The sequence below is a fragment of the Malaclemys terrapin genome, chromosome 3 (genome assembly GCF_027887155.1).
Source record: "Malaclemys terrapin pileata isolate rMalTer1 chromosome 3, rMalTer1.hap1, whole genome shotgun sequence".
Lineage (NCBI taxonomy): Eukaryota > Metazoa > Chordata > Testudines > Emydidae > Malaclemys > Malaclemys terrapin.
The window spans coordinates 135,993,784-136,008,608 of record NC_071507.1 but is presented as its reverse complement, the minus strand read 5'-3'; the positions used below and the strand labels follow the sequence as shown (position 1 = coordinate 136,008,608).

General features: G+C 38.9%; 2 protein-coding genes across 3 annotated transcripts in view; both read left to right on the top strand.

Moving 5' to 3' along the window:
* The window catches only part of UFL1 (UFM1 specific ligase 1), a 45,256-nt gene extending 35,214 nt beyond the window's left edge, over positions 1 to 10,042 (top strand). Inside the window, exons 14-19 of the mRNA XM_054021729.1 lie at positions 376 to 542; positions 1,689 to 1,819; positions 1,987 to 2,067; positions 5,569 to 5,654; positions 6,134 to 6,314; positions 7,721 to 10,042. Of these exons, the coding sequence (XP_053877704.1) occupies positions 376 to 542; positions 1,689 to 1,819; positions 1,987 to 2,067; positions 5,569 to 5,654; positions 6,134 to 6,314; positions 7,721 to 7,936 (862 nt within the window). The 3' untranslated portion in view covers positions 7,937 to 10,042. The remainder of the gene's footprint in view (positions 1 to 375; positions 543 to 1,688; positions 1,820 to 1,986; positions 2,068 to 5,568; positions 5,655 to 6,133; positions 6,315 to 7,720) is intronic.
* Positions 10,043 to 13,853: 3,811 nt separating this feature from the next.
* Positions 13,854 to 14,825, top strand: part of FHL5 (four and a half LIM domains 5) — a 43,575-nt gene continuing 42,603 nt past the window's right edge. The window contains exons 1-2 of one of the 2 annotated variants that reach the window (XM_054021735.1): positions 13,854 to 13,868; positions 14,123 to 14,151. The gene's annotated coding sequence lies outside the window, so the exon portion shown is untranslated. Of the gene's footprint in view, positions 13,869 to 14,122; positions 14,152 to 14,825 lie in introns of those variants that run through there. The other variant, XM_054021731.1, reaches the window with a different exon arrangement.

Here is a 14,825-nt window from a genome sequence, read left to right as displayed (position 1 = left end):
GTTCAGTGACCATTTGGAACAGTATATAAATAGCATCCTCACTGGACATCTTATACGCTTTTCCCTCCATCTTGTTTGGATTTAGGGACAAGTTTTACAGGCCTGTGAAATTGAAAACATTGACAAGGACTTAACTATATCATAACAAATTGTGCTGCCAAAAGTACCAGAAATACATGATATGTGTACATTTTAATAATCTATCATCACTTATGCACTATTATTTTTAGATACACTTTTATCGCATTCTGGAATGTACATCTGGAACAGGAGTGTAACAACCTTGTCATTAATAGTGAATGTATTTGGATAAACCCTACTTTTTTTTAATAATTTTAAGATCATCCTTTTTTTTTTTTTCCTCCCTGTTCTGAGGTCCCTAACAAAGAGCTACCAGGAAGTGGTACGTTCAGTATTCGTGTCTTCAACCTCTTCTTCATCTGGAGCTAGCAGGAGGCGGACCATCAAGGATTTGCAGGAAGAGGTTTCAAACTTGTACAATAATATCCGATTATTTGAAAAGGGAACAAAGCATTTTACAGGTACAACAAATATTTCCTTAAAAAAAAAACATGAACACCTCAGTACTAGAAAGGTGATGACATTTGAATATATTAAGAAAAGAGCGACAAAATATTAAGGATGCAAACTATGCTGTCATTGAGTAGAATCTGTTTTAGCTAAAGCTAGTTTTATTTAAATGATGTAAATTCCAAGGAGGGAGAGGAATTACAGTGGTACAGTAAGGGTGTAAAATGTATCTGTGGGAAGTTTAGGATGAAACTAAGAACAGGGAAATTATGCTGAATATGAGGAAAAGTATCCTGATGACATTTGTTTGATTGTGGAATAGTCTCCTAACTGAAGTAGTAGAACCCTCATCACTTGAATCACTTAAAACATGGATGGACAAATCACTGGGCAATATACTATAGTCAAGGCTTCTCAAATTTCTTCACATTATGGACAACATCTTAATTTAGAGGGTCTCCCCTGCCATTCACACTTGCATAGCATCACTGTGGCAACTACAGTTCTTGCTTACATGTGAAAAGTAGCATTAGAGGAAAAATGAAATATTTCTGTCTCTAAAGCAGTAAGTTGTCTGCCTTTTTGACATATATTAATCATACGGTCTCTTTTTGCCTTTCATTACATTTACCCCTAGAATCTGTTCCTCTTCATCCTGCATGTGTTTCTGTGCACCTCCTTCCTACACTGTCTGTTTAGTTCCCTGAAGGTGCTGCCTCTTTGCCTAGTTCCTGGAACCCTGCTGCTTTAGTCCCTTTTCTCCTGCTCTCCAGGATATTTCTCTCTCTTGCGGTGGCTGGCAGCTCCAGTCTTATTTGTGGTTCAGGAGCTGTCCTTAGGCACCAGTTTCTTCTCCTCCTTATGTAGCTGCATCCCCTAGTAGTATCAGCTGCTCTGACTCCTCCATTCCAGTTGCATTTTCAGGCCTCCAGGCTCTTGCTTGCACTGAGGAACTTTGGACCCCTATAGAAGCAGCTGGAAACAAGAAGAGCTTGCACTACATGTCCAGCTACCTTTCTGTGAACCACCAGTAGTCCTTAGCCCACCGCATGGGAGCCACCGCTGTAGGGAAATCTGAACTGTCATGTGGGTGGATTAGACAACATAATAAGTTACTTTCTTACTCTGCTTTTACTTACAGAAATTATATCTTACAGATGAGACACAAACTAATCTTGCCAAACACATGCTGAAGACAGTTTGTACAGACATCACAAATCTTATTTTCAACTTTCTTGCTACCGATTTAATGATGGCATCAGAAGATTGTACTGCCATTACAAGTGAGGTATGTAGATACCACTTTTATTCCTCTTTAAGGCAGTTTCATTTTAATAATCACAGTATTAATGTTCTTTCCTAACTATTTGCAACAGCTGTTCAGTTATAAAGTACTGACATGAAGATAAGCCTGAAATTTATGTGTAAAACAATATTATGTTTTTTTCCCAACAGGTCAGGAAAAAGATTTTAGGTAAATTACCCGAAGAGACCAGAGGTCCTTTAACTAAGCTACATACTTCTCTGAATGGCAAGGTAAATTGCTCCAAACACTTCCAGAGTTCAGATTATCCATTCTACTAATGTAATGCTAATACCCAGCTGAGTTAAAGATTCGGATAGGTGATTACTGTTGCTGTGAAGGCTGCATACAAATATCCTCAATCCAGATTCTTGTAAATCAGTAAGAATAAGTCAATCTTCATCCCATAAACATTTTTAAGGGACTGGGGGACAATCTCAATTTATGATGTTGGCAGTAGAGATTAAAATGCAGTTTCTTAAACTTTATTTAGAACACTCGATATTTCATGTATCCTCCCCCTAAAATTCTTGAGCCCTCACCTCTGTAGGCATTTAGCCATCATAATCATTAAATTGTGGACTATAGCAGCAGTAAAACAAAACTGGAAAGAACCAGTTACTGCCTAATGTACAAAAAAGGCTTATCATATTTTTCTTAAGAAAAGTAGATACCGTGTATACTCATTCATAAGCCGAATATTTTTGGTAAAAAAGGTGACGCATCAGAGCGGGGGTCGGCTTATAAATGGGTCTACACCAAAATTTGATGATTTTAAACTCTATGGAATCATTGACTTGAATATCTAATACATTGTCATTTTGTTTTCCTGGAGTGTCTGCAGGCATGGAGCTCCTCAGCTCCCTGTGGCGTGGTTCGCCATTCCCAGCCAATGTGAGCTGCAGGAAGTGGCACCACTTCCCAAGCTCCCATTGGCTGGGAACGGTGAACCACGGCCACGGGGAGCTGAGGGGCTCCATTTCTGCAGACGCTCCAAGTAAACAAAACGTCCCGACCCGCCAGCGGCTTACCCTGACGCCCGGGAGCCAAAGTTTGCCAACTCATTTATTGATGTCAATGCTGCAGCCTTTTAAAGTTGCAAAGGCTTTGTTTAGTGGACTAGATTGGCTTGAAAGGAACACTAAAAGAGCAGTGCTGCAGATCTGCATGACATTTGACCCACGCATTTCACAAAATGCTATGCCTTACAAGCCAATCAGAAAAATACAATGAATGATAGTACTATAGCACTGGTGTCAGTCGATTACTGTGTAATTTGATCTTTTCATGCATTTCTACCATTGGACCTCATAACTCTTGAGCCAATATGAAAATATAACGTGCAGAATCGATGGAATCGCTAATAAAATTGAAATAGCCTGTTATCCCCACAGACATGCCAGTCTACAGGTCTGCTTTGAAATAAACAACAATAATAATTTGATAGTGATAAAGCAGGTGACATGCCTATATAAAGTCCTACAAAATCTATAACTACAATAATAATAATAATCTATTTTCATACTAGTATTTAAAATGAACAAGGTTGAAATCAAAAGAAAAAGGTCTGCTTATCACGTAGCGTTCAAACTTAAAGTTGTTGAATATGCAGAAGCAAACAATAATTGCGCAGCTACTCGTGAATTCTGTATCAATGAGAAGCAAGTAAAAGAATGGTGAAAAAATAAAACACTAAAAGACATGCCAAGAAGCAAGAAAAATGTTGAACGAGCTACGCTTCATTTCCTGAGCTGGAGAAAGATCTGAATAATTGGATTGTTGAATGTCAACAAAATGGGTACATTGTCACTAGAACTGGAATTTGTCTGCGTGCTCTGCAAATGTTGACAGACGACAAATACAAGTCAGTAAAGCTGTCAATGTTTGTCGCATCAGTGGGTTGCTGTACTCAGTTCATGAACCGTCGTATCTGTCTTTGTCAGTGAACAAAGATAGCACAAAAGCTGCCGAGAGATCTGGAAGAAAAAATTGAATCTTTCCAAAGGTTTATTATAAAATATCGAAAGGAATATGCATTTGAACTGTCACAAATAGGAAATATGGACGAAACACCGATGATGTTTGATCTCCCGAGCAACAGAACGGTAACCGATATTGATGAAAAAACAGTTTTAATTAAAACCACTGGCCATGAAAAAATCCATTTTATGGCGGTTTTATCGTGTTTGGCAAATGGATCAAAGCTCCCTCCTGTTACTTTCAAAAGAAAAACCTTGCCTAAAAACATGAAATTTCCTGCTGGTGTCATCGTACGTCTACACGAAAAGGGATGGATGGATGGATGAAAGTGGGACTATTGAATGGCTAGAAAAAGTGTGGAATAAGAGACCAGGAGCACTTTCAAGAAACCTGCTATTCTCGTTTGGGACATGATCAGGACACATACAAGACGGATGAGGTGAAAAATGTGGCCAAATATATGAAAACTACTTTGACTGTAATACCTGGAGGCTTAACTTCAGTTCTGCAACTGCTTGATATCTGCATGAACAAACCCTTTAAAGACAGGCTATGCAAAATGTGGTCTGAATGGATGTGCTCAGGCATGGCAAAGTTGACAAAAGGCGGGAATCTTATGAAGCCTGAAATCAATCTGGTCACCCAGTGGATCAAGGGTGTCCATTCCCTCGGAAATGATAGAAAAATCATTTAGGAAATGCTGTTTCAGCAATGCACTCGATGGGTCAGAAGATGCCATATTTGATGATGACACAACAGAAGCTGATGATGAGAAGGAATCTGAAACTGAAGACGACACTGCTGACATCTACGATGACAATGCAGGTGCAGCTGTGACTGAAGCAGAGTTTAATGAACTGTTTGGTGAATCAGAGACTGATTCAGACTTTGAAGGATTTTAAGACTTTTTAAAGTCTCATATTGTTCTAAGTTACTTGTTTTAAATATCCATTTACTGATTTTAAATATTGAGTGTAATTTTGAAGGTGAATACATATTTGTTGAGTTATTATAACAGGTTTTTTGTTAGATTACATTAAAATAATTCTAGCAAAATTTTGAGTGTTTTTTGTGATGCCAGCTTTTAAAATGTAGCAGGGGTTGGCAAACTTTGGCTCCCGGCCCATGAGGGTAAGCCGCTGGCAGGTCGGGACATTTTGTTTACCTGGAGCGTTCACAGCAGGGAAGTGGCCCCTCAGCTCCTATTGGCTGTGAACAGCAAACCGCGGACACTGGGAGCTGAGGGGCTCCATGCCTCTGAACGCTCCAGGTAAACAAAAAGTCCAGGCCCGCTAGAGACTTACCCTAACGGGCCAGGAGCCAAAGTTTGCCACCCCCTGAAACATAGGGTCGGCTTATGAAAGGGTCTTACAGTTTTTGCTATTTTTACCTAACTATCTTGGGGGTCAGCTTATAAACAAATGGGCTAATGAACAAGTATATACGGTAATATTGCGATACCTTCTAGAAGACAATACATTATATACTTTTTTCCAAAATGTATTAGTATTAGAAATGGATTGCATTCAGTTACTTAATTTTATATCCTTTACTATTTAAATATATAAACTTTTAAAGGTTTAGTGATGTATTATTTTAAACAGAATCCTTTCCCCCATCTTACATTGTTTATTATTTTACATTTCTATGATCTGAATGCCATCATTTTGAACAGGGAAAAACGATGTGCTGTAAACTAGGTTTTTTAGCCACTAGCACAAATTAAGTGTCTATGGTCTAATTTTTTTTTATAGAGTTTAGAAGACTTTCTTTTGTGCCTTGATTCTTCAGCAGATGCTTGTGATATTATGGTGAAAAAAGGGGACAAAAAGAAGGAAAGGTAACTTTTTAAAATTACATTTATTACCTTAAAGAAATTGTGCAATGTGGGAAATATAGCACTATTTCTGCACACATTTTAGATAATTAACTTGGTAGCAGTGGAACATGTAGGTAGATAAAGGGTGGAGGGGGAAATAAATTCGGGGGTCTTCTTTTTAGACAAAGTTTAGGCATCTTTCCAAACATCAGATATTTAATTTGCAGATAGCGTACCAAGTTTGAAGCTAATTTTTCTGATAGTGGAGATGGCTGCTTTATTTCATTTTTTACAGAGATGTCATTTTAAAAGTTCAGGATGGCATTTTTCAAAAGCTCAGAATGGCACTTTTGAAAATGCCTCCCATTAATATTAAGAATCAGTCTGTTGGGAGGAAAAAAGTTAATATCCATCAAATCTAAATACGTATTATAAATTCCAACCTGATAAAGAACAAAATAAAAAAAAATGTTTTCTCTATGCACTTTTTGTTTTCTTAGGCAAATTCTGTTTCAGCATAGACAGGCTCTGATTGAACAACTGAAAGTCACAGAAGATCCAGCTCTTGTTTTACACCTGACATCGATCCTGTTATTTCAGTTTTCAACACAGTGCATGCTTCATGCACCAGGAAGATGCGTACCACAAATCATTTCTTTCCTAACTACTAAGATCCCAGAGGTATTCTGCTTATGAAATAGCATCCTGTAGTGTCTGACTGGTTTAAGGAAAACATGGGACTGTCCAGCACTGAATAATTTTAGGTATAGAATATCAAGGTATAGAATCTATAGGCATAGAATATAAAACATATAAATATATAGATATAAAATATCTATAGGTATAGAATATAAAACGTCTCTATTTTATCTGTCTCAGCCTGTTTGTTGGCATTAGCACTCTAGCACTTCCATGTGGCTTCATCTGTCACATGTCATCTGTAAATTACAGTGATCTGTGAGGATGATTCAGAGCTATGAGTTGTCTCGATTTCCAACCCTTGATTGTAGTTTAAAGGTTGTCATTTCACTGAGTTGTTAATGTAGTGGTTCCATGGGATCAGCAACATAAATGTTCACCAGAGTCTACAGCAGGGGTGGGCAAACTTTTTGGCACAAGGGCCACATCTGGGTATGGAAATTGTATGGTGGGCCAAGAATGCTCATGAAACTGGGGGTTGGGTGCAGAAGGGGGTGAGGGCTTTGACAGGGGTTGCAGGCTTTGAGGTATAGGAGGGTGGGACTGAAGGGTTCGGAGGGCGGGAGGGGGCTAGGGCTGGGGCAGGGTTGGGGCACAGAAGGGGGTCTGAGTGCAGGCTCTGGGCGGTGCTTACCTCAAGCACCTCCCAGAAGCAGCAGCATATCCCCCCCTCTGGCCCCTATGCAGAGGCACAGCCAAGCAGCTCTGCACGCTGCCCCATCTGCAGGCGCCACCCCTGCAGCTCCCATTTGCTCCGTTGGCGGGCCAGTGAGAGCTGCGGGGGAGATACTTGGGGCAGGGGCAGCGTGCAGAGCCCCTGGCAGCCCCTACACCTAGGAACTAGAGGGGGGACATGCCATTGTTTTTGGGAGCTGCACGGAGCAAGCCCCCGACCCTGCTCCCCAGCAGGAGCTTGAGGGCCAGATGAAAACATCTGAAGGGCCGAATGCGGGCCCAGGGCCATAGTTTGCCCACCCCGGTCTACAGGTATCTGCAACTTTATTGGTTTCACCTTCCAAGGGTGGACCATTGAACAGGTCCTCATTCTCTAACCATTACCTCTCCCCAGTGAAGTGAGAATAAATCCTGATTTATTTCAATTCAATTTTAAAGAAAATCCAAGGTGCACCCAAAAATGTGCTTCAAACTGCTGTTAATCAGGGCATAGCACTCCCTCCTCCAGTGGCTAAGCTTGCTGTTTCTGTAGTGTAGATGCCTGTTCATTATTACAGACATTTTATTTTTGATATGCCTTAAAATATTCATGTGACAATTTAGATTGTAAAATGTCTTGATGGAAAAATATTTGCTGACTTTAATCTCACAAAGTCAGCTGTGCTCCTTTAAATAACCTTAACCCATTTCTTTAATTTTTACCCCCGCCTCAGGATCAACATTCTCTTCTGGTCAAATATCAGGGATTAGTGGTGAAACAGTTGATCAGTCAGAATTATAAGATTGGACAAGGGGATGATGACACAGTGGATGATAACCTAGGGGAGAAAGAATGTCCAGACACTATTCGAAAAGAACTCCAAGAAATCACCGCCTCTCTCAAAGATCTTGTTCTGAGACCCAGAAAATCTTCTGTAACAGAGGAGTGAAGGTCTAATTAAATTTTAAATCCAGCGAACAGTCAGAATATTTTTTTCTGAAAGGAGAAAGAAGTTCACTGTGTTGGGGTGTGAAGAATGGTTGAGATAGTCTTGGCTTCCGAAAATTTGCGTATAGAATTGAAGCCTGAGGGATAACAGGCAGTGGTGGATCTGAATTTTGATTTACATTCTTTTAAAATATATATATATATTATATGCATGCATTGTTACATAAGACATTAATAGCAACACGTAAATTGGCTATGTAATTAAAATTCTAAGATGGAGCCTTTTATGTAGTATTTCAGGAAATATTTACTCTTTCAAATGGTTAAGAATTCTTAGTTTATAATTTGCTTTTCAGATGTGAATTTCCCCTGTGCCCCTTTTTTTTTACCTGTTTAGTAATTCTCAAAATGTAAACGTTTCTCTGGATTCCACAGCTACATTTTAAAATTAAGGTTATAGGTATGTAATAGCGTGGAATAAGAGGTCATCTTTACTTTTTTTGATCTCATGAATTGGAACTTTTTCAGGAGTGCATATTAAGCAGTGCAGAGGTTAATAATAAAGTGGTCAGGCACACCTGCACAAAATAGTAAAAATATCTGATCAGTTCAAATAAGGTTATTAACCAAAGAGGTTATGGTGCTGAATTAAGGATGGATTTCTAGAATTTTTTTCAATGAATTCCAGTGAATTTTGCACACATTATTATTTTTCATTTCATGTCCCTTAACTAATGATTTGTCATAAAACTGCAAGTGACCTATATTGGGTTTTTGTTTTGTTTTTTTTGAGGGGGTGAGGTGGGGGACTTCTGTAATTAGCATACAAGTTAGCTTGTTCATTTAACTGACGGGCACTCTTATTACAACACAGTTTCAGATACGATTCCTAGAGAGGTTTCTTAAGGGGCAAACATCCATTATATATGCCATTTTTATTTGAGAGAGTTTGGTTCAGAATTTTGTTCACTTTACAGTATGTTTCTTAAAAGAAATTCTGAAAATGTTAACCATTTTGGATATCAGCTACAGTGTTTTTTCTAGTGTTAACCTATTCCCAGAGGTATTTGATATTATTTAGCAATATTTTTGTCATGCCCATTGTAATTTACATCCTCATTTGTACATGGGGTGTATTATATGTCTTAGAGAAAATATGTGTAAAGTATACCAACTAGAATCCTTCCAATATTAGTTAATTACATAAATTTTGTATGTCAGTTGTATATTTTTTTTATTTGTTTTGGATCCCGTGCAATTTTAATTTATCATATCAGTTTCAGCTTGTTATCACTGAAGTATGCAATGATTATATGTACTTGTAATGTTACCTAGTTGCTTGCATAAAATCAAGTCTGAATAGTAAGGTAATAGACATTGCTGTCCAGTGAAAATAATAGTTGTTCTAAGTATTCTCTCACTCTTGCCAAAACTCTTTTGGCACTGAGAAAAACCTACTGTAGGGATGTTACCAAGTGGCATTGTCTGTTAAATTCCTGCAGGTCATGTGCAGTGGTGTACACTGAGTAGACGTCAACCAAAAATGTCCCCAAAACTGTGATTGCAACAAAAAAAAGGGGATGAGATTTGAACTTTTGTCTTACTGCATTTAGGCTTGTTTTTAGAATGGAGTTTAAAAAACAGAATCACTTATATAAAATCACTAAATTACTGTACTAAATTCAATAATATCTTTACAAAACAGCAGTGATCCTGTACAAAAGAGCAGCTCCAGACTTAGAGGCAGAGGCAGTTGTGTCCATCATCCTAGCTGGAAGCCCCTATACAACCGTGTCACCTGAAAAGAAGGGCCAGAGAAAAGCAAAAGAGGAAAATATTCTGACTGCTTTAACTTTGTTAAAAAAACCATGGTTTGCATACAATAAACGTACTTAGTCTCTTGTTATTGAATCAAAATAGTTCTAATTTTCCTATATTAAATGTACACACTTTTAAATGGCATTGATGATTTTGTAAATAATACTGTACAATCTGATATCTTTATGCAAATATAATTATTTTAATAAAGTTAATGGTTAAGTGGATAAAATAGTTTCTGCTGTTGACTTAACCGCTGATATATTGATTGGATTTGCACTTGTTGCTTAAACTGCAGTTGTTAATGTGCTCCATTTGATTTGTTATACTTGCAATTTTGAGTGCTTCTCTTTTGCTTAATACTGTTGTAAGACATAATAATAATGAACTTGTTATAAGTCTCCTACATAATGCAACAGATTTTTTAAATTATAGGCCACATGATGAGAGTAATAAAACATTATTTAAAAAGGATAGGAAAGAAATACTAACATTCTAGTAGAGGTCTCTTCCTGGAATTTTCAGTGATTAATTTCAGGATGAGAAACCTTCACCAGTATTCCCATGCCAGAAAAAATAAGTATTGGCTGTCTGTCTATCAAGTGCATTCCCAGTTAAAGGTGTCTTAATTATGAGAGAGAGAGAGATGGAATATGGTTTCCTCAAACACTTTGCTAATGATTTTTTTCCCTATATATAATGGACTTAGGGTTGGGAAAAAGGAAAGGATTCCTATTATTCTTAGGATTCTTATCCTAATGATCAGATGTTCAGTTCACAAAAAAAGGCTGCCTATTTCTTTTTCAGATAAATTTACATTGTAGCTTCATTTAAATTACTCTGTAGAAAAGGGCTGGGAAGCAGCATTGCTATGGCCAACTTGTCCCCTCATTCCACTCATTAACAATACATGTTCCATAAAATTTCTTGTATATAGTCTCTTCCAAAGTGACTTTAAAAAAAGAAAGTGTGTGATTACTCAGGGAAACGCTTGAGGTTAGCCTTTGAGAAGTGGTGGCATTTGAAAACTATTGCAATATGTTGTGTACTCACAATTTAAATGACTTGCACGAGTGCAGTCTAAGATTGGTGGTGTAATCTAACAAAGGTTGTCCTGAGTTTCTGATAGGTATTTAGAACTTGTGTTACAGCTTTCTGTATACCTTTTAGTTAATGTTTTAAATGGCTTCATGTTTCTGACCTTAACATTTTCTTTACAGTAAGGGTCTGTGAGAGCAGTAGCCTTTTTGAAGGAACAGGAGTACTTGTGGCACCTTAGAGACTAACATTTATTAGAGCATAAGCTTTCGTGGACTACATCCCACTTCTTCGGATGCATATAGCGAAGAAGTGGGCAGTAGCCCACGAAAGCTTATGCTCTAATACATTTGCTAGTCTCTAAGGTGCCACAAGTACTCCTGTTCTTTTTGCGGATATAGACTAACGTGGCTGCTACTCTCAGACCTGTCATTTTTGAAGGAAGTTTACTCCTGTCATGGAAAGGATGGTTGTAACTGAAACATAAAAGTGATGGTCATCAAAAAGGCCAAAGATCAATGTAGTAATGAAATGGGATTTTAAATTATTTTTATGAACTGTCAGGGATTTAAACCTTAGTTAAAAAGAGAAATTTGAGTGAACTAACCTGAGAAAAATGAAAGAGGAAAGAGAGCTCTTCTAGAGGCTCATGTTAATGACAAATACCAAGCTGATATTAGTGAGGGTAGAAGTAGAAGTTTAGGTCAAATCAGGTTGGTCTTGTTACACCCGTGAAATAGGTTGCTATGAAGGGCTGTGTGGCAATAGCTCATTTTGGGTTCTGAGGAAAGGGCAGCTGACTTTTAATCTCCATATTATCTTCTAATTAACCCCACTTCATACTCCTTATTAGTGAAGGTTTTCACTTTGCTTTAATGCTTAAGGCAAATCTGGCAGGTTATACAGACATAGTATCTATTCTGCAAGTTCCTTCCGAGAATCAGGGAAGAACACTTGCATTTGAAGTTTGGAGAAGGTAACATGCAGGGGAAAGTGAGCATATATTTCATACCTTCCCTGAAAAGAACATACTGCTTGTGTAATTTGATGTGCTCACCACACAGAAGAAAGCAAGTCCACGAGGTATGGGCTTTAACCAGGCCACAACTTTGAGTCAAATTACCTCCAAGCTTCCTGTCAGGGGACAGCATAGTGCAGTCACTCACCCCAGGGGTCCTTTGCCAATTATTGGGGTGTTTGCACCACAGGGGAGCCAATCTGCAGTTTTCTGGGCACCTCCACCCTCCCACTAGCATCCATCCCCCTTTTGTGAGTTGAGGCGAGAGGGGACCTTAACCCCCACCAGTACCACAATAGTGGGGCACTCCCCCCAGCATAGTGTCCCAGCCCCTGAGTCGCATTTGACCCCCAGGATTTTAGACACATCTTGTAAGGAGATGCCCGTGGGATGCCCACCGTTTTACCTTTTGGGATCTGGAGCCTAAATCAGCCAGTTCCTTTACTGAGCACTTGCCACAAGGAGAGGGCAGCATGAGATTGGCTACCTCCACTCCATCCCCATACGGGATGCATAGGAGTTCATCCAGCCCCCAACACCGAGATTATCCAGGAACAAGTTGGCATCTATATGAATATTTGTGACACCTTCATCTGTAAAGCCACCAGTTGAAGAATTGGTGGCTGAAGGGTGAGCAGCTGGAGGAGCCCAGGCATTGGGTGCCCTCCCATCCCATACCTGCAGACACCCAGCATGTTCTGTGATCCCACATTCATGTCTCCATTGTGCTTCTCCGGCCTAACCCTGGAGCCCCTACCATTGCTCCCATCAGAACTGCCCACTGAGATCATGTGGCCAGACTAGGGGGAGTCTGCTGAACCCCAAAAACATGTAGAGGGGGTTAGAACACTGGAGCTCTCCCAGTGGGCCCTAACTATTCATGACTTCACCCTGTTGTGCCTGACCATTGTTTTACAGTACTCCAAGCTGATCTAAAATGGACTGCATCAGCACAAGAGGACAAGCTAAATAAAGCTAATGACTCAGATAACTAATAGGAGAGAACTTAATTTCACCAGAGGTGATGAGACACGAAGTGTTTTCACAGATTTAATGAAGCAGTCAGTCACAGGGCAAATGGACCTGATAAAAAATCCTGGCAGTAGTGAGCAAGAGAATGAATAAAGAGTTTAACTGGTTGAAATTAATTAGGCATAGATAATCTAGAAAATGTATTGCCTGGAATTGGAAAATGTTACCAAAGTCTTCCAACTGCCTAGTACAAATAGCCAATGTAATATTTATCTAAACAGAGTAACAGAATTCTTTCTTTTGGCAATGACACAAACACGGCTTCTGTCTACTTGTTATGGAAGGCTTTATTCAGCCCTGACATGTTGGTTCCTGGTGGTGTAATCCAGTGAATATAATGGTGGAAAGTCAGCATTTCCTTGGGTCTGCAGTGGCGCAAGCCACAACCAGCCATTCTTGTTTTAAGATGCTTAATTTCAGCCTATGGTTTCACTGATATAATTCACTGAAAACCTGCAGAAGGCCCTGTACAATGAGTAAGCCGTTCTGTAGTCCCATGTGTTGAATAGAGTGACCATAGCCCAAACTGGAGAGGTTACCTCTGCTCCAATTCTAATGAGGCCAGCACTGAGATGAGCTTTTGGGAGAGGTCCAGAGAGAAGCCATTCACTTTCCACTGATGTGTATCTAGTCGCCAGGAATCCTTGCCTAGAGGGACAGCAGCAACCATTCCAGTCTATAAACTGGACTAGGGGCAAGCAGTGGTGTTGTATGGAGTCCCAAAGCCTTTCCCTAAATTGGAAGAGGGTAGAATTTTAACCTCTCCCTTCTACCCCTACCCACAGACCCCATGCAGAACACCCTAAAGAATGTGTAATCAGGGTTTTTAATGTTAGTTCTGATTTTTATCAAATGTCGTGGATGCACTTTTCAAAGAATATGGGCACAAAAAATCTGAGGATGAACATGTTCAGTCTCTTTCCCCTTCGCTCCTCCACATACTGATTTTTACTAAAGCTCCTAATTCTTTCTGGCTAGATCTTTGAAGCTCTGTCTCTCAAAAGCTCCTTTAAGGACCTCCTATGTGGTATGTTTTTGTCTATCGTTTGTAAACACAATATGACAAAGAATGATTTTGGTTCGGTGACAAGGGAACCAGCTATTTGCATGTCATGAGGTCTAAGGGAAACAAACTGACCCTCAGCCTTCTTCTGCAGAGCCAAAATCTGATGGGACCCTCAAATAGCTCTGGCACGCTATTCTGTTTATTTTGGATTTAATGACTGCTTATTTCTGTGAAAGCTAATCTAATTATTTTCTCCCTTTATTTTGCTACACAAGTCATAAGAAGCAGCAGCTTGAAACCAAATGTGAGTATGGTAGTAACTTCTTTCCCTTATTATTTACCTTTCCACTGTTTTATTTGACAGTTTTTAAATATTTAGGTCAATAGACCAGGTAACCAATGGAAAGTTTATGAACAACTAAGCAAGAATCATAGATTAATTCTGATTTTTTCAATTTCTAGTAGTGTTTTGTTTTAATTACTTTATATAGCTGATAGAATTTGTGACATAGGCAAGAAAGTACATTTTCCATAAAAATAGTACTACATTTTCCTTTAGAGTGGCTGATGCATCTTCCTAGGATTGCCTACAGAATTCCGTGAACATATTCAAACAATCTTGATTGAATGTGCCATGAAGCACTCCCAAGATTGTTGCTGGTTTAATTGTTCTCAATTTATTAATTTTAAAAAATTAGATAACTAAGATTTACTGTGCTAGTGCCAATAAACCAACCAATAAACTGTAGATGCTGTTTTCTTTTACTAGCCAAGTTACCTGCCAGTGAGAGCAAGCTCTCAACTGTACCTTTATGATGACGTAGGTCACTTTTAGACCCAAAGTTACTTTCATAGTATACAGTGGATTGTTATTGTTGTGTATTTAATGTAAAATTAACTTGAAAATGTAGAGGTCATACAAAGTTTAGACATGATACAAATCTACATCAAACATTATTTCATCCTTTTTCCTCCACT